Raw genomic sequence first — 18,951 nt, 5'->3', positions numbered from 1 at the left:
GGAGCTGGGACAGAGACCAGGACCTAAAAGACCAGGACCTAAGAGACCAAGGTCCAAACCCCCACGCAGCCGTGAAGCTCACTGGGTGATCCTGGGGACCAGCCCCTGCCTCTCAGCCTAACCTACCGTATTTTTTGCCCTATAGAACGCGCTTTTTCCCCTCCAAAAATGAAGGGGAAATCTGGGTGCGTCCTATGGGGCGAATGCAGGCTTTTGCTGAAGCTTGGAGAGCGAGAGGGGTCGGTGCGCACCGACCCCTCTCGCTCTCCAGGCTTCGGGAACACATCCGCAGCCTAGGCAGCCCCACGGGAGGTCCGGCAGGGATGTCTAGGCTGCGGATAGCAGCCTGCCGCTTGGCGGGGCGCCCTGAAGCAGAGCGCCCCCCGCGCCAGGCAGACATCCGCAGCGTGGGGAGCCTTGCAGGAGTTCCCGGCAAGGCTCCCCACGCTGCGGATAGCAGCCTGCTGCCGGGGGGGGGGCACCCTGAAGCAGAGCGCCCCTCGCGCGGGGCAGACATCGGCCAGCCCCACAAGCTCGGGGGACAGCAGGGAGGTGCAGCGCCGCCATCCCGCTGTTCCTCGACCTGGTTCTGTTTCCCCGACCTGCTTTTGGGGGGGAAATAAAGGGAAATTTTTTTTCCTTTATTTGCCCCCCAAAAAAATAGGTGCGTCCTATGGGACGGAACGTCCTATGGGACGAAAAATACGGTACCTCACAGGGTTGTTGTGGGGATTGAATGAGGAGAGAGAAAACCATGTACACCCCCTTGAGCTCCTTGGAGGAAAAGTGGGATATCATCAACGCAATGCAATAAAATAACAGCAAGAATTGGCTCCCGCGCATCTGGGGCAGGTGTTTGGGGCCAGAATGCAAAGCTTCCAGGCCAATCTGAAGCCGGGGACCCTCTTTGTGCTGCTGCAACTTCTCACCTGGATGAGAGAGACTGTGCCGTCGGGATTGCTGAAGGTCTGGACCACGGTTTGGGACGGGACCAGGTGTGCTATACTGTGTGTTGCTGTCGCAGGCTGTGTTTGCTGATCCTCAAAAGCGTAGAGCAGGTCCTCGCGGCCGTGCTGCTTGTAGCAGTTCTTGACAATGGTCCTCAGCGCCTGAGTCCAAGACACCTGCCGGATTAAAGAGGGAGAGAAGAGGCATATTCAGGGATACCATATCCCATTAAAAAAGAAAAGAAGCAAAACAAACAATGAAGTAACCAAGCTCTGAAATATTCCTTAAATTGGGTGATGGGATCCCTGGTAAACTTGACTCCATAAAGAGCTTTCAAAGCAGAAATGTACTTCCAATGGGGGCAAGATTAAGAACACAAGACGGGCCGGCAGGATCAGGCCAAAGGCCTATCTAGCCCAGCGCCCTGTTCGCACTGCAGCCAACCAGGTGCCCCCACAGAAAAGCCTGCAAGCAGAACCTCAGCTCAGCAGCATCTGCCCCACCTGCGACCCCCAGCAAATGGTACTCAAAGGCATTGTCTCACGAAAAACCACTAGCGATGGGTCCCCAAATCACTGCAAGTCGACTAGCTAACCTACGGTGTGAAAAGAGTGGCTCTCGCCCACATTAGCAACTGTGAAAATTGCTGAATTTTAACTGCATTAACTAAACCAGGACAAACGGATGACTTTCTCCATTCTGGGATTAGAGAGGACAGACAGGCGCGCTCAGAAGGCCTTTTTCCTTCTTGCGCAGAATCTTTCCGAACAGCCACAGACTGGAGGCAACTGGGACCACCCTGCTTTGCTCTGGATGTGCCGGTCTGGGGTGGGGAACGCCTGGCCTGGGAGCCAAATATGCCTCACTCTGTGGTCCTCCCCAGGCCACGCCCCTTCCCCCCAGCTAAATCCCTCGCCAGCCCTCCCTCGAGTTTTAGTTTTTTTACCTGGCTGTGATGTGTCCTCGAGCTCTCGCAATGCTCCTTGCTTCCCTGGATGGAGGACAGAAAGGGGTGTGCGAGTGCATGTGTTGAAACTAGCCTCCTTTACAAAGGTAACAATTTACATCAATTGCTCCGCCCACAGCTGACTCTGGCCCCACCCACCACTGGCTGGTGGCCCACGATGGAAAGTTGCCTAGAAGGGAGAGCTTGGGGCTCAGGTACCCCAAGGGCTTTCTGCTCCCACATGACCTTGCTAAGAAATCAAGTAGGGACAGGGCCTTTTCCGGTTGTGGCACCCAATAGTTAGAATGCTCTCCCAAGGGCAATTCACATGGTTTGATAAGTTTGTAGGTGCTGGACAAAGACTTTACTTGCTTTCTTCTTCTTCTTAATCACATGCTAATTTTATCCACTGCGTTGCGGTTTGCTTTTAAGTGCATTCTGAAATTGTCTTAAGATTATTATTGTTGCTTCCCATTGGATTGTGAGCTGTCTTGAAGTTTGCTGAATTATAAAGGCACGATAAGACTTCTGTAAAACAGAGAAACGTTCTGCGCTTTCCCACGGAGCGTAATCCGTGGCTGCTTTTATTTATTTCAGTTTTGCATCTCCAGAAGCAGGCTGGGATTCAGCTTCCAGATCTGAAAGACTGGCTTAAGTAAGCGGGGAATACCAAGGCATTTGCTGGAGGCTAAGGGAGAAACGTGCGGGATTCAATGCACAGCGATGTGCTCTGATGGCTGCTGGTATAACAGCTGCTAAAAAAACAGAGAGGTAAATTCCAGGAGGACAGGTCATTAACGGCTGGAAGCCAAGATGGCCAGGAATGTAACCAATTGCGTCCATAGATCATATGCCTCTTGGGAACCAGATGCTGGGGACTGAGATCCAGGGAGGGCCTCTTCCCATAAATGCCACGCTTGCAAATTCCTGGGGTGCCTGGCTGAACCCACTGGGAACAGAGAGCTGAGCACCTTTGGCTGGAGCTGAGATGGCCACCCTCTTGTGTTCTTACCTGATCTATAGGCTATTTTGGTCCCAAAGCACTTCACAGACTTCCCCAACAGAGATCTATAAGCTAAGCCTTTCCACTTGTCATACCAAGTCAGAGCCCTTTGCTGAAGCAAGAGGACTTTCATCAACACACACCCTCTGCTTCTGCTCCTCAGTCCGGACGTCGCTGCGGACGTTGGCCCACGGGATGTCTTCGGGCCACCAGACGGGCTTGCAGCTCTCCTTCCCCCAGCCCGGCTTGCCGCGGCCCGTCGAGTATTTCAGCATTTCGGGGATGAAGGCCCGCAGCTGTGCCTGTGGCATTAAAAAATAAATCAATCAAAAATCAATCCATCAGCATTCAGAAATCAACGTACCAGGATTTAAGAAGATATTTATGTATGCGACAATAGTGGCAAAAATCTTAATAGCACAAGGATGGAAGAACGAAGAAATCCTGACAAAGGAACTGTGGCAAGGGAAATTGATGGACTATGCGGAACTGGCAAAACTGACGCACAAACTACATGATAAGGACAACTGTGGCTTTAAAGAAGAATGGGAACCTTTTACAAAGTACTTAACGAAACAACAAAATGAACTGGACTCCTTGGCAGGTTTTTAAAAAACAAACACAAATTTATTATTTGTAACATATAGACAAGGTAATTTAAGGATCTTTACAATTTTATAATATGCAGAGTATATATAATATGTGCTGTAAAACCAGATAGAGGAGCTGAGGAAAGTCCAGGTGGGGGTGCGAGGGTGGGTTTCTCTTGGGGAGGGAAAATTGGGGGGGGGTGGAGAGAAGATGATATGTTTTTGATAAATTGTTATGTTGAAATTCTTAATAAAAATTATTCAAAAAAAGAAGGAAAAAAAAGGAGCAGCTTGGGACATTGCATACACAAAATTCTAAAGGAATGGCTGGGTTCAGTCCACATGAGAAACAGATCGTGTTGAGCAGGGGCAGTTTCCCCCAGTTCCAACTTGGGTCAGGGACACGGTGACCAATTATCATCACATGCCCTGAATATTTGACCTGTATCACCAGCTTTGGCTTTGAAAATTCAGAGCCAGAGTAATTCAGAGCCACAGCAGAGGCCTTCCAAGAGATTTGGGATTTCATAGCCTGGTCCTAAAAACGAAGCACATTTTTTTCCTAGGTATGACTGCAATGATCCGGAAAGATTGCAATGTTCGATACTGACTAGGGAGGGGGCGATATATCGATATATCATCCAAAACAGATGTCAAGGAAATAAGGAACTATCCTACTTTTAAAAGACATCTGAAGGCAGCCCTGTTTAGGGAAGTTTTTAACCTTTAAAGCCCTATACGGCCTAGGAGCCTTGTACCTACAGGACCACCTCTTCTGGTATGTCCCACGGAGGACCTTACGGCCTTTTTCGGCTGTGGCCCGATCTGGTGGAACGCTCTGTCACAAGAGACTATGTCCCTACGGGACTTGACATCTCTCCCCAGGGCCTGCAAGACGGAGCTGTTCCACCAGGCCTTTGGCTAAGGTCTGACCTCCTCCTTTGGTAATCCTCACAGAACTCTAGCCCAATGGTTGCCATTAATTTGATTTGAACTGATTTTATAATAAATTGTTTTTAGAATGCTGCATTATTTTACTGTTGTTAGCTGCTCTGAGCCTGGCTTCGGCTGGGGAGGGCGGGATATAAATAAAATTTTATTTTTTATTATTTAATGTTTAATGCTGTACAGTGGTACCTCGGGTTACATATGCTTCAGGTTACATATGCTTCAGGTTACAGACTCCACTAACCCAGAAATAGTGCTTCAGGTTAAGAACTTTGCTTCAGGATGAGAACAGAAATCGTGCTCCGGTGGCACAGCGGCAGCGGGAGGCCCCGTTGGCTAAAGTGGTGCTTCAGGTTAAGAACAGTTTCAGGTTAAGTATGGACCTCCGGAACAAATTAAGTACTTAACCCGAGGTACCACTGTATTGTGTTTTTAATATTCAATTGAGAGCAGTCCAGAGTGGCTGGGGAAACCCAGTCAGATGGGTGGGGTATATTATTATTATTATTATTATTATTATTATTATTATTATTATTATTATTATTATTCACTTTGGCTTCTATTATTTCCCCACCGTCTATTTTAGACTGCAAGCACCATGCAGAGAGCAGGGACCTCTCCTTGGCGATTGTGTGAAGCAGCTGCAGAATGGCATTGGGATGGCTCACCCCGACTTCCCTGCTATAGTTATTAGATAAAAGATGGGCTGTTTTCACTGAGGTCTCTCTGTATGTTCCATGAATGTGCGCAGCAGCTATGCAAATGGCGCTATAGCACCGTAGAGCAATTACATATAAATATCCCAGGGATGAGACCGCAGCATATCTAAGCAACCGAAAGTGAACAGGATGGATGAGGGAGCATCCATCTGAAAGGAGGCACGCTTACACAAGGATGTGCCATGTAAACACCACCAGGCTTTATTAACGCTGTGGGCAAAAAAACCCCCAAAACAACAACACAGATTCAAATTATGCCAACCACTAAAATGTATGCAAACATGCTGGGTTTGAATGAACTTGCTTCATTTGCATGCTTCGTTTTGAAGGTGATGCCTCAGTTTCGCAAACGTTTTGTCCCGTCCCGTCCCCCCCAAAAAGCAAAAGCCACCACAAAGAAAACTAGAGCCAGGACCCAGTACAAGGAAGAAGGACAAGCTAGATGCAGCGAGCAGATCAGGACCACAGCTCAAGAATATAACAGCTTCGCCACGGCGTCCAAGAACAGCAGCATGCGGCTTTGCAATAACTGCTTCTCGTTTCCAGATGGATTAATTAGCGGTCCTCGAGAGCCGAGAGTTTCAAGCCACTTGCAAGCGCTTGTTAAGGGCTCTGGAGCCACCGGGGAGACAATCAACGGGGAGCCCTGCATCTCGGCCTGCTCAGGCATGAGGACCTCTCTAATTGCCACCATAACAAGAGTGGAGATCATCACCTGGCCATAGAATCCTGGAGCTGGAAGGGAGACCGTGCAATGCAGGAATCTATTGTCCCATGTGGGGCTTGAACCCATGTCCCAACAGGCCCTTTTGCTTCCAAAAGCCTTAGGTGGATGGACCAATGAATTTCAGCCAAGTGCAGCGCTGAAGGCCTTATTATTATTATTATTATTATTATTATTATTATTATTATTATTATTATTATTTATACCCCGCCCATCTGGCTGGGTTTCCCCAGCCACTCTGAGTGGCTCCCAATCAAGTGTTAAAAACAATACAACATTAAATATTAAAAACTTCCCTAAACAGGGAAACAAGGTCACCTCAAGCCTCAATTTAAATTTCGGCGTTGCCCTGTGCAACATCCTATCGCTGAAGATGCTAAGAACTGAACTGGGTGCTTCCGACTTAGAAGTCACAAGCTCTGCCAAAGTGCTCTAGAAAGCAAGCCTTCTGAGGAATGGTTAATAATAATAATAATAATTTATATCCCGCCCTCCCCAGCCGAAGCCGGGCTCGGAGCGGCTAACAACAATAAAAGTAACGCAGCATTCTAAAATCAATTCATTCTAAAATCAGTTCAAAATCAAATTAATGGAAACCATTGGGCTAGAGTTCTGTGAAGAATTACCAAAGGAGGGAGTCAGGCTGTGCCTTGGCCAAAGGCCTGGTGGAACAGCTCTGTCTTGCAGGCCCTACAGAAAGATGTCAAGTCCCGCAGGGCCCTGGTCTCTTGGGACAGAGCGTTCCACCAAGTCGGGGCTAGTACTGAAAAGGCCCTGGCTCTGGTTGAGGCCAGCCTAACCTCCCTGTGGCCTGGGACCTCCAAGATGTTTTTGTCTGAAGACTGTAAGGTCCTCCCCATAGGACATGCCAGGAGAGGCAGCCCCGTAGGTACGAGGGTCCTAGGCCGCATAGGGCTTTAAAGGTTAAACCCAGCACCTTAAACCTGATCCTGTACTCCACCGGGAGCCAGTGCAGCTGGTATAGCACTGGGTGAATGTGATCCTGCGGCGAGGACACCGTAAGGTTGAGGGAGTCGGGTATGTTTAACCTGGAGAAGAGAACACTACGAGGTGACATGACAGCCATCTTCAAATATCTGAAGGGCTGTCACAAGGAAGATGGGGCAAGCTTGTTTCCTGTTGCTCCCGGGGGGAGGACCCAAACCAATGGATTCAAATGACAAGAAAGGAGATTACGACTAAACATTGGGAAGAACTTTCTTATGGTAAGAGCTGTTCAACAGTGGAACAGGCAAACCCAGAAGGTGGTGGATTCTCCTTCACTGGTGATTTTTAAACAGAGTTTGGGAGAGGCATGTCTGGGATTCTTTAGTGATTTCTGCACTGCACGGAGTTGAACCAGGTAATCCTTAGGTTCCCTTCCAATTCTTTGATTCTGCAATCCTTCACGGGCGTTCTGAGCAAGCCATGTGTCCGATGAGCTACTCAAAGGAGGAGCAAGGCAAACAGGTGTTCCCAGGCAGGTGGGCTGACAAAAATATTGCCTCTGGCTCTGGTTATTCTCCCACACTTTGTAGAAAAGGCAGCATCAATGGGAACACTTTATCTCGTACCGTTTAGCAGAGTCGCTGCAGCATCCCCCTGGAGAGAAAGAATTAAGTGTGTCTCGGAGGAGTTGTGTGTGCAACAGAGAAGGCAAGAGGGAGAGATTTTGAGACCAGAGATTCTTCGCTGGAAAAATCAATAGGTCGGAGACAACCAAAGCTCCCCTTGATGGCTTTTTCCACCTTTTCTACTTGCCTACCTGGGTCATCTTGTCCACAGAGACCGGAATCCCGTCGATGGTAAGCGGTGGCAGCTCGGAGTTAACCTCTTGCGGCGCAGGTGCGTGTTCCAACAGAGCGGACTCCAGGTCTTCCAGGATCATGCTCTTGTACTTGCGCACCTGTGGGGAATCGGAAGGGCTCAGGTAAACAAGGCGAAGAGCAACAGGAGAGAAGAGGCTGCTAAGTAACAGGAGGGGGGGTGCGGCCCCCTTCCTCGTGGAACTGCGCAGCAGAGCAAACAACGCCCCAGCTGCCAGATGAAAATACCCACTGGCCCCAAAGCCCGCAGACCAGGAGGGCATTCGAGCAAGATGATGATGAAACTCGGAGCAACACCAACGAGAGGAGAACTAAAAGGATTTCCAGAGAAGTCTGGAGGCAGGGTAGGACTGTCCCAAACAGCTGCTGGCATGTCTATTCCGGATCCCTTTTGAACCAGCCCTTGCTGGAGGTCTACATCCCTTGAGAGTGAAGACCATAATAATAATAATAATGAAATTTTATCTATATCCCGCCCTCCCCAGCCAAAGCCGGGCTCAGAGCAGCTAACAACAGTAAAATAATATAACATTCTAAAATCATTTCATTATAAAATCAGTTCAAATCAAATTAATGGCAACCATTGGGCTAGAGTTCTGTGAGGATGGCCAAAGGAGGGGGTCAGACTGTGCCTTGGCCAAAGGCCTGGTGGAACAGCTCTGTCTTGCAGGCCCTGCGGAAAGATGTCAAGTCCCACAGGGCCCTAGTCTCTTGTGACAAAGTGTTCCACCAGGTCGGGGCCAGTACTGAAAAGGTCCTGGCTCTGGCTGAGGCCAGCCTAACCTCCCTGTGGCCAGGGACCTCCAAGATGTTTTTGTTTGAAGACCGTAAGTTCCTCTGTGGGACATACCAGGAGAGGCGGTCCCGTAGGTACGAGGGTCCTAGGCCGTATAGGGCTTTAAAGGTTAAACCCAGCACCTTGAACCTGATCCTGTACTCCACCGGGAGCCAGTGCAGCTGGTATAGCACTGGGTGAATGTGATCCTCCGGCGAGGACCCCGTAAGGAGTCTCGCTGCAGCATTCTGCACCCGCTGGAGTTTCTGGGTCAGTCTCAAGGGCAGCCCCACGTAGAGCGAGTTACAATAATCCAGTCTGGAGGTGACCGTCGCATGGATCACAGTGGTCAGGGCGAGAGAGGTAAGGAGCCAACTGCTTAGCTTGGCGGAGATGAAAAAATGCCGCCTTTGTTATAGCTGCAATCTGCGCCTCCGTGGAAAAGGAGGTGTCAAAGATTACACCCAAACTCTTAACGGACGGTGCTGGCACTAATTGCGCCCCCTCAAGAGATGGGAGTTGCCCCCCCCCCAATCCCATATCTTCCCAACCCAGCCAGAGGACCTCTGTATTCAAAGGATTTAAGTTCAACGGGCTCCCATGTAACCATCCAGCCACAGCTTCCAAACATCTGATCAGTCTGTCTGGGGCCAAGTCAGGATGTCCATCCATCAGCAGATAGAGTTGGGTGTCATCAGCATATTGATGGCTGCCCAGCCCAAAACTCCAGGCAAGCAGGGCGAGGAGATCATTCTCAGGCATCTTTGGGCTCAGCCCACGATTCGTTCACTTCTTTAGTTCACTTGTTCATCTTTTATCTTGCTGATGGTCCTTCTTCCCCTCTAACTAGGACTCTAGGAGCTGAGTCAGGAACGATGGAGCCCAGTGGTTCCCAAACTTTTTTGGCCCACCGCCCCCCTTGGTTCCATAAACTCACCCCCAGCACCCCCTTCACTCTCCTATAAAAAGTCATTATTCAGAATAATGGTCTGCACGGCCCACTTAGGAACATAATAGCGCAATAACAATCAAAACAGCAACTATTAATTGCACTTTTATTCAAAACCCAATTAAAACTATTTTGGTTTAATCAATTCAACGAAACTGAAGTACCACATTTGGTAAGTATTTCATTGCTGGGTAAGTTCCAAATGTGACAAAGGGACTAGACGAAGCGATACCAGTTTACCAATGGCTGGTTTGCTGCGGCAAAGAATTTAGCAATTTCGAAAGATGGTTTAGATACCAGCAGAAACTGACGTTGGTAACTGCCTCTTGGTTATGCCAAAGTCTGCTTCCATCTGATGACTGGCTCTGCCCCTGCTCTGCCTTTCTGTGGGCCTTGGTAATTTTCAGCTGTCTCAAGTGGGCAACTGACATGAGTTGCAATTCCCAGGAGAGGTCTTGGGACTCTCCTTCCTTGGAGGTTTCTAACAGAAGTTGGGTGGCCCTCTGTCATGGATGCTTTAGCGGAGATTCCTGCAATGCAGCAGGGGGTTGGACTAGATGACCCTCGGGGTCCCTTCTGACTCTACAGTTCTGTGAGCCGCCATAATCCAACAAAAAACGAACCACTGGGGGGGTGTGGGAATACTAATTCCTCATTCAAAGCTAAACAACGGTATTACCACTAATCTCCTCACATTTTAGGAACGTAAAGGTAAAGGGACCCCTGACCATTAGGTCCAGTTGTGACCGACTCTGGGGTTGTGGCGCTCATCTTGCTTTACTGGCCGAGGGAGCCGGTGTACAGCTTCCGGGTCATGTGGCCAGCATGGCTGAGCCGCTTCTGGCGAACCAGAGCAGCGCACGGAAAGGCCGTTTACCTTCCCGCCGGAGCAGTACCTATTTATCTACTTGCACTTCATGCTTTCGTACTGCTAGGTTGGCAGGAGCAGGGACTGAGCAACGGGAGCTCACTCCATAATGGGGATTCAAACCACCGACCTTCTGATCAGCAAGTCCTAGGCTCTGTGGTTTAACCCACAGCGCCACCCTCGTCCCTTTAAGTAACGTAATTAAGCAGCAATTAAGCATCTCAGAATGATGTACAGTGGAACCTCGGGTTGCGAACGTGATCTTTGCAGGAGGCACGTTCGCAACCCCCAGCATTCACAACCCACAGTGCCACATCTACACACGTGCGTGATGCAATTTGGTGCTTCTGCGCATGCGCCGAAACCCAGAAGTAACCTGTTCCGGTACTTCCGGGTTCGGCGCGTCCATAACCAGAAAATGTGCAACCCGCAGAGTTCGCAACCCGAGGTATGACTGTATGTAAGTAAAAATAAGTAAGAACCCCAGGAGCAGATCATGCATGGGACTTCGAAGCCTTACCACGTTCTCTAGCGGTGCTGCACCGAACACTTTAAAAACTGGGTTGGGTTTGGAGGGCGAGATGCAGAGGACGATGGCCTGCTGTCCGACGCGAGTGGTGTATTCGTCCAGCGTGGCACGAAGCTTCCTGTTTCAGTGGGCCAAAAAGAAAAGACGTTAATTTCCCCTTAAAGACATTTCACTATACATAAGAACATAGGAAGAGCATCATAGCCAGACACTGGAGAGACCTGTCAGGAGTAAGCATGGACCAATGGTATCAAATAGTATGGGAAACAGCCCTACTAGGAAAATTAACCAATAAACTGAAACTGACACGGGGACAAATAGAAGAAGACGCCTTTACCCCAGTATGGCTCCCCTTTATCACATACACAGCCCAACAAGACAATGGCAATAACCCACCAGCAGCATACAAGTCAATATGGCTAACCTGACCCAAAACACCCACCCACCCCACTCACACACGAAAACATAGACCACCACAGCCAACCACAAATGAACAACCGCACCCTAGGCCAACCCCAACCTCCCTCACCACCAAAGAAACACAAGTGAACAGCAAAGAACCTGCACAAGCAACGCTGACACCAAACCCCACATATATTAAGTAAAATAGAAACATCACCACCCGACCCCCCCCATCTCCCCCCCCAACCTCTTTCCCCCTTTTCTTCCTAATGTCTCAACAAATGAAACTGATTTGTGAAAATGTTACATTGGGGGGGGGGGGGGAGGAATAATATGAGAGAGAGAGGTTGCAAACACTTTTGTAAATCAAGAAAATCTTTAATTAATTAATAAATAAGAACATAGGAAGGGCCAATGTCCCATCTAGTCCAGCACCCGGTTCTGACAGTGACCAGCCAGATGCCAGTGGGGAAACGAAAGCAAAAGAAGCCTCTCTCCTCTTGTGGTTTCCAGCAACTGGTATTCAGAAGCATTGCTGCGGAGGCAGAAAAGAGCCATTCTCGCTAGGAGCCATCGATAGCCCTCTCCTCCTCCGTGAATCTGTCTAATCCTATCTTAAAAACAAGGCTGTATATTGTCTCCCTGCTTATTTAACTTATATGCAGAATTCATCATGCGAAAGGCTGGGCTGGATGAATCCCAAGCCGGAATTAAGATCGCCGGAAGAAATATCAACAACCTCAGATATGCAGATGACACAACCTTGATGGCAGAAAGTGAGGAGGAATTAAAGATCCTTTTAATGAGGGTGAAAGAGGAGAGCGCAAAATATGGTCTGAAGCTCAACATCAAAAAAACGATCATGGCCACTGGGCCCACCACCTCCTTGGCAATTAGAAGTGGAAGAAATGGAGGCAGTGAGAGATTTTACTTTCTTGGGCTCCATGATCACTGCAGATGGTGACAGCAGTCATGAAATTAAAAGACGCCTGCTTCTTGGGAGAAAAGCAATGACAAACCTAGACAGCATCTTAAAAAGCAGAGACATCACCTTGCCAACAAAGGCCCGTATAGTTCAAGCTCTGGTTTTCCCAGTAGTGATGTATGGAAGTGAGAGCTGGACCATCAAGAAGGCTGATTGCCGAAGAATGGATACTTTTGAATTCTGGTGCTGGAGGAGACTCTTGAGAGTCCCATGGACTGCAAGAAGATCCAACCTCTCCATTCTGAAGGAAATCAGCCCTGAGTGCTCACTGGAAGGACAGATCCTGAAGCTGAGGCTCCAAGACTTTGGCCACCTCAGGAGAAGAGAAGACTCCCTGGAAAAGACCCTGATGTTGGGAAAGATGGAGGGCACAAGGAGAAGGGGACGACAGAGGACGAGATGGTGGGACAGTGTTCTTGAAGCTACCAGCATGAGTTTGACCCAACTGCGGGAGACAGGAGTCAATGTGGGAGCTCCCCTTAACAGCTAAGCTGACTCATTTTGTCAGAACTAGAGATAAGGGACAACAAGCTGGACAAGTTTATGGCAAATTGGTCAGCTTCTGTTGAATATGGTGTAAAGAACTCGCTCTTTCTTGGAGTGGAGGGGAGCAACACCAATATGGGTTTACGAGGTTTTGAAAGGCAGCAACGAATAATGTAATTTATCTTACAAATTAAATGAAGGATTTGCTTCAGTGGCAGGATTTGTGACCTATTTGGTTGCATGCAAATAGGCTGGGTCGCATCCAGCTAAATTCTCTTCTGGGTAGACCAATCCATGTCAATGAACCTTAGTTAGCCAGGTCTGTCCATTCAGAATTGGTCCACTCTGAATATGACTAGCACAACCCAGTGATGGGAGTGGGTTCTGATGTATCACCTTTTTCTGTAGATGAAAAATGCTTAATAATAATAATAATAATAATAATAATAATAATAATAATAATATCATCTATATTGATATCAGGCAGGCACTTTCACTGTACTCTTTCCAGCACCGGCTAAAAAACATTTTTTTTTACCCAGATTTATAGAATGCGGATGTGTTTTTCGTTTATTGCTGGTTTAAATTTTTTGAATGTTTTGTTTTTACTATTCATCTTATTGTTTAATTCCTTTTGCAAAGCACTTTGAGGTTTCTGTTTGTTTTTATCTATGTAAACTTCATGAAACGAGCAAACAAAATATCCAGTCACCATGCTTACAGGATAACCTTGGGCTGCTCACTGTATTTCAGGTTAAACTACCTCATACATAGGGCTGTTTTGAGGATAAAATGGCCAGGGCACAAGAGGACGGAAACCTGCTTCAAATTCCCCGGGGGAAACACGTCTCCCTGCTCAAAAGAATGCTTAAAGGGAGATACGAGGAAATAAAGCTGCAAAAGCTTGTTTATAGTGCTAGGATCACCATCATGCAAAAAGCACCCCTCTCTGTACAAACAAGGAACTCTCAGGTACGCCCAGGTGTTTCCCTTTGAGTGTTCTGTGAGAAGAGAGTTAGGGCAGCGCAGGGTCTAGGAGAGACACAAGCTGCCGAGTTCAAGTCCTGGCTCTGCCATGAACTCACACAGTGGTCTCAGGCAATCTCCTATCCCACGGCCTCAGTCTCTACCTCCAAAATACGGGGAGTAATAGACTAGCTCGGCTTATCTCACAGGTCTGCTGCACAAATTAAAGATACAGTAAAGGGCAAAGGGGTGACCATTAGGTCCAGTCGTGGCCGACTCTGGGGTTGTGGCGCTCATCTCACTCATCTTACTGGCGGAGGGAGCCGGTGTACAGCTTCCAGGTCATGTGGCCAGCATGACTAAGCCACTTCTGGCGAACCAGAGCAGCGCACGGAAACGCCATTTACCTTCCCACTGGAGCGGTACCTATTTATCTACTTGCACTTTAATGTGCTTTCAAACTCCTAAGTTGGCAGGAGCAGGGACCGAGCAACGGGAGCTCACCCCGTTGCGGGGATTCGAATAGCCGACCTTCCGATTGGCAAGTCCTAGGCTCTGTGGTTTAACCCACAGCGCCACCCACATACAGTAGTGTGTATTAAAAAAACTGTGAGGGAATAGCCTGCAGTGGGACACAGGAAGATGCCTAATGCAGAGTCATACTATTGGTCCATCTACTTCGGTACCATCTACACTGACTGGCAGAAGTTTCTCCAGAATTTCAGACAGGAGCCTATTGCTAGATTCAGCACTGAGGGCCTTCTGGTGGTTCCCTCACTGAGAGAAGTGAAGCTACAGGGTCTTAAGGTCAATGAATAACCATGGTTTAGAGGTCCCGGGCCCTAAGGAAGTCAGACTATCCTCCACCAGGGCCAGGGCCTTCTCAGTGATGGCTCCGACCTGGTGGAATGCTCTGTCCTGATTTAACTTCCTTCCGCAGGGCCTGTAACACAGAGCTATTCCGCTTAGCTTTCAATCTGAACTTAGTCTGATCTTTTATTCCCCTTCCTTCCCTCCCCTTCCCCTTTTTATGAAGATTACCCGCTCTGGGATCCCACAGCTAATTCTCCCCTGGTCTCCTCACTGGCCCAAATAGGACTAATTTAGCCAGCTAGCCATGGTCATCATCCAATGTTTATTGGATGGATTTTCCCCCTAAATTGATTTCTGAATTCTGAATTTATTGTGATTCACGTTTTATACTGTATTTTATGCTGTTTTTTGTTGCCTCAATTAAGTGTTTTAAATTTGTTGTTAGCCGCCCTGAGCCCGGTTTTCTGAACCGGGAAGGGCAGGGTATAAATAAAATATTTATTATTATTATTATTAGTAGTAGTAGTAGCGGCTCCCTCCCTGTGGAACACCCTCCTATCAGATGTCAAGGAGATGAGTAACTATACAACTTTTGGAAGACATCTGAAGGCAGCCCTGTTCAGGGAAGCTTCTTAAGGTTTAAGGTTTTATTACAGTTTTTATATGTTGGAAGCTGCCCAGAGTGGCTAGGGCAACCAGTCAGATGGGCGGGTACAAATAATTTATTATTATATCCCCAGGGCTATAATAAATGCACCACTTTCTAAATTGCCATGTTTCTGCAGCAGAATATGAGGCACACACCCAAGAGAGTGCCATCTCATTCTTGCTTAAAGGTAAAGGTAAATGTAAAGGGACCCCTGACCATTAGGTCCAGTCGTGGCTGACTCTGGGGTTGTGACGCTCATCTCGCTTTACTGGCCAAGGGAGCTGACATACAGCTTCCGGGTCATGTGGCCAACATGACTAAGCCACTTCTGGCGAACCAGAGCAGCGCATGGAGACGCCGTTTACCTTCCCGCCGGAGTGGTGCCTATTTATCTACTTGCACTTTGACGTGCTTTCGAACGGCTAGGTTGGCAGGAGCAGGGACTGAGCAACGGGAGCTCACCCTGTCGTGGGGATTCGAACCGCCGACCTTCTGATCGGCAAGTCCTAGGCTCTGTGGTTTAACCCAGGAGCATTAATCTGGGGGTGCAAGAGCTCCAGATCTTGCCAGAGGTTGCTGAATCTCTTCTACGTCTCTTCAACCTTGCAAATGTGCACAGTGAATCTGAGGTTAGCCCTCGCTATCTGAGGACAGCCGATTATGTAAACTGATTTTTGGTGTGTTGCAGGAACACGGAAAGCCGACGTGTACCCACAAGCCATGGCCAGGCCCCATCACGCGCATGCAAATCAGGGTGCAAATCATGAAAAGAGCAACTTGTATGCAAATCCGCATATACAAATTGGCACTGGTCCTCTCAACAGACCTGAACGGTGGCCACATGGTACAAACCAAATCTCTTCCTTTTGCTTCCCTGGATGGGGGGGGGGGGAATTCCTAAAATGGTTTCCAGCAACTGGGATTCAGAAACATTGCATAGTCATCGTGGCTACTAGACACTGACAGCCTTATCCTTGCATTTTGCTGCTCTCCCATCTCACTTAAGTAACAAAAATATTTTTTGAAATTGCTTAACACAACAGAGAGAGAGGGAGAGAGAGAGAGAGACACCCGTATTAAGAATAAAGCATAAAATGATCTAGTTTTGGAAGTATGGAGACTTGGCATTTCAAACTTGGCTGCATAAAAAAAAAATTAAACCCTCTGCATCCCATCTTCTCATCAACAGCCCTTCCTCTTCTTTGGCCCCATATGAGTCTTTCCCCATCTCCCTCTAGGTCTTTAACCTGCTGATGTCAGCCCAGGTGTAGGCAAACTAAGGCCCGGGGGCCAGATGCAGCCAAATCGCCTTCTCAATCCTGCCCGCAGACAGTCCGGGAATCAGTGTGTTTTTACATGAGTAGAATGTGTCCTTTATTTAAAATGCATCTCTGGGTTATTTGTGGGACATAGGAATGTGTTCCTTTTTTTTCCTTTTTCATAATATAGTCCGGCCCCCACAAGGTCTGAGGGACAGCGGACCGGCCCCCTGCTGAAAAAGTTTGCTGACCCCTGCCTCAGCCGCTATGGCCCTCAAGCCCCTCTTATTCCCTCGCCTCCATGCACACACTTCCTGCCCCTAGTCTATGTGACCATTTTCTTCCAGAGCTAAAATTAAAGGAGGGCAGACACAGACAGCTTCTAGCCCCCTTAGCAATTAACTATTTTTTTTAAAAAAAAAATTTAAGGAGACCACAGGGAGAGTCACAATTTGGCTAAAATTGGCAGGAGTTGTCTTTGTCCATGGAGTTTTCTTGGCAGGGATACTGGAGTGGTTTGCCGGTTCCTGCTCCAGGTGGATCACGTTTGGTCAAAACTCTCCACTATGACCTGTCCATCCTGGGTGGCCCTGCACGGCATAGCTCATAGCTTCTCTGAGTTATTCAAGCCCCTTTGCCACGGCAAGGCAGTGATCCATGAAGTGAGAGCTGGACCATCAAGAAGGCCGATTGCCGAAGAATTGATGCTTTGAATTATGGTCCTGGAGGAGACTCTTGAGAGTCCCATAGACTGCAAGATGATCAAACCTATCCATTCTTAAGGAAATCAGCCCTGAAAGCTCACTGGAAGGACAGATCCTGAAGCTGAGGCTCCAATACTTTGGCCACCTCATGAGAAGAGAAGACTCCCTGGAAGTCCCTGGAAGACCCTGATGTTGGGAAAGATGGAGGGCACAAGGAGAAGGGGACGACAGAGGACGAGATGGTGGGACAGTGTTCTCGAAGCGACCAGCATGAGTTTGACCAAACTGTGGGAGGCAGTGGAAGACAGGAAGGCCTGGTGTGCTCTGGTCCAGGGGGTGACGAAGAGTCGGACACGGCTAAACGACTAAACAACAACAACAACAAGCAGTAGTTGGGGGTGCGGATTATAGATTTCATTAAGACTCCCCTACTTCTCCTTCAGTCGAACCTTTCACTTCCACTGCATCAGTTGTACTGATTTTTCTGCCTCCTGTGACTGCCTTTCCTCTTAGCAGTGTCAGCATTCACAAACATTCTGCAGGATATAGAATCGTAAGAGTAGAAAGGGACCCTGAGAATCATCTAGTTCAACCCCCTGCAATGCAGGAATACGCAGCTGTCCCTTACAGGGATTGAACCTGCAACCTTGGGGTTATCAGCACCACGCTCTAACCAATCACAGCAAGTCAATCCATGGGGTGGGAGCTCTCATTCAGGGAACAGCCAGTTTTTAGGCTGCGGTCACTGGAATTGCAAATCTATGCCACTCCCCTAGATTTGAATTGTATTGCTGTATTGTTTTTAACACTCGACTGGGAGCCGCCCAGAGTGGCTGGGGAAACTCAGCCAGATGGGTGGGGAAAATATTATTATTATTATTATTATTATTATTATTATTATTATTATTATTATTATTATTATTTTGAGCAAGGTTTCCCCCACCCTGAGCAGTCCAGCCCTATCAGAAAGAACAAAGTTCTGCGACCTATTGTCTGATGAAACGAAGAGCAAATTGGAAGAAAACTCTTTTAAATGGTGGTGGTGGTGGGGAGGGACATTCAAATTTTGCCCAAAAACTTTTATGCATGTTCCACAAGGGAGGAAAGAAGCCCTGGGACTGCAAACCTGCTGGAATAATCCCACCGGCACCAAGCCGCGTTGAGCAAGACTCGGCAACACATTGCAACAGCAGGCCGAGGGAAATGAATCTGCTCAGCTGAACGTTGCATCAGAGTGCCCCTAGAGGAAGAGAGCCTTTCATGGGAACAGAAGCGTTCTCAACTAGCAGCTAACTTCTTTCTTCTTTGAGACGCTGCAATGCGCATTCCTAGAGAGGCTGTCATTTGCATCATCCCACAGACCCGAGAGTGACTGGGTCATCACCTTGCGACTTCCAGCTCCGGAAGACGCGTTGACATGCAACTATCGAAGGGGAGTGCAACCATAACGGCATTCACAACGGTTTGAAATTTCAGGGGTGCACAATTCCCACTAAGTTGAATGCCAAGACTTTTCTGGCTGTGCTCATCTCACTCTTCGGCAGTGTTTTACCCGAAGCCATTTTCAGGAAAGTGGCAGGAGAAGAAAGATCTTACAGATCGAGCTTTTCTCCCGGGCCCCAATTTGGAAAGTTCTGGCTGTGTGCCACGCTTTGCAGCATCCCTGAAGGAACTCTCAAGGATATGCACAGGCGAGGCTGAGAGGACGCCAGAGTCACTAAGAGCAAGACATTCCTCCTCTTTTGTGAAGGCCTGACTCTGCAACCCCATTTTGCATGCACTTCCAGACAGGCCTTTTGAGAAGAGACCTATGAAGGGGCAGAAGAAGGGGGTGCGGTAGGGACGGGCCGCCCCAGGTGTCA

At 48.3% G+C, this 18,951-nt stretch overlaps 1 protein-coding gene across 5 annotated transcripts in view; it reads right to left on the bottom strand.

The window, feature by feature from the left end:
• The window catches only part of NRF1 (nuclear respiratory factor 1), a 79,967-nt gene that overhangs the window by 38,646 nt on the left and 22,370 nt on the right, over positions 1 to 18,951 (bottom strand). For 3 of the 5 annotated variants that reach the window (XM_081210237.1, XM_081210234.1, XM_081210235.1), the window contains exons 4-7: positions 10,817 to 10,943; positions 7,644 to 7,784; positions 2,993 to 3,199; positions 930 to 1,124 (exon numbers count right to left, since the gene is read on the bottom strand). In XM_081210237.1, coding sequence (XP_081066363.1) covers positions 930 to 1,124; positions 2,993 to 3,199; positions 7,644 to 7,784; positions 10,817 to 10,943 — 670 coding nt within the window. Of the gene's footprint in view, positions 1 to 929; positions 1,125 to 1,894; positions 1,940 to 2,992; positions 3,200 to 7,643; positions 7,785 to 10,816; positions 10,944 to 18,951 lie in introns of all 5 variants that reach the window. The other 2 variants (XM_081210236.1, XM_081210238.1) reach the window with 2 other exon arrangements.

Source organism: Podarcis bocagei, assembly GCF_964188305.1.
Source record: "Podarcis bocagei genome assembly, chromosome: 10".
Taxonomy (NCBI): Eukaryota; Metazoa; Chordata; class Lepidosauria; order Squamata; family Lacertidae; genus Podarcis; species Podarcis bocagei.
Note: the sequence above shows the minus strand (reverse complement) of the source record. Positions and strands in the feature narration are given on the sequence as shown.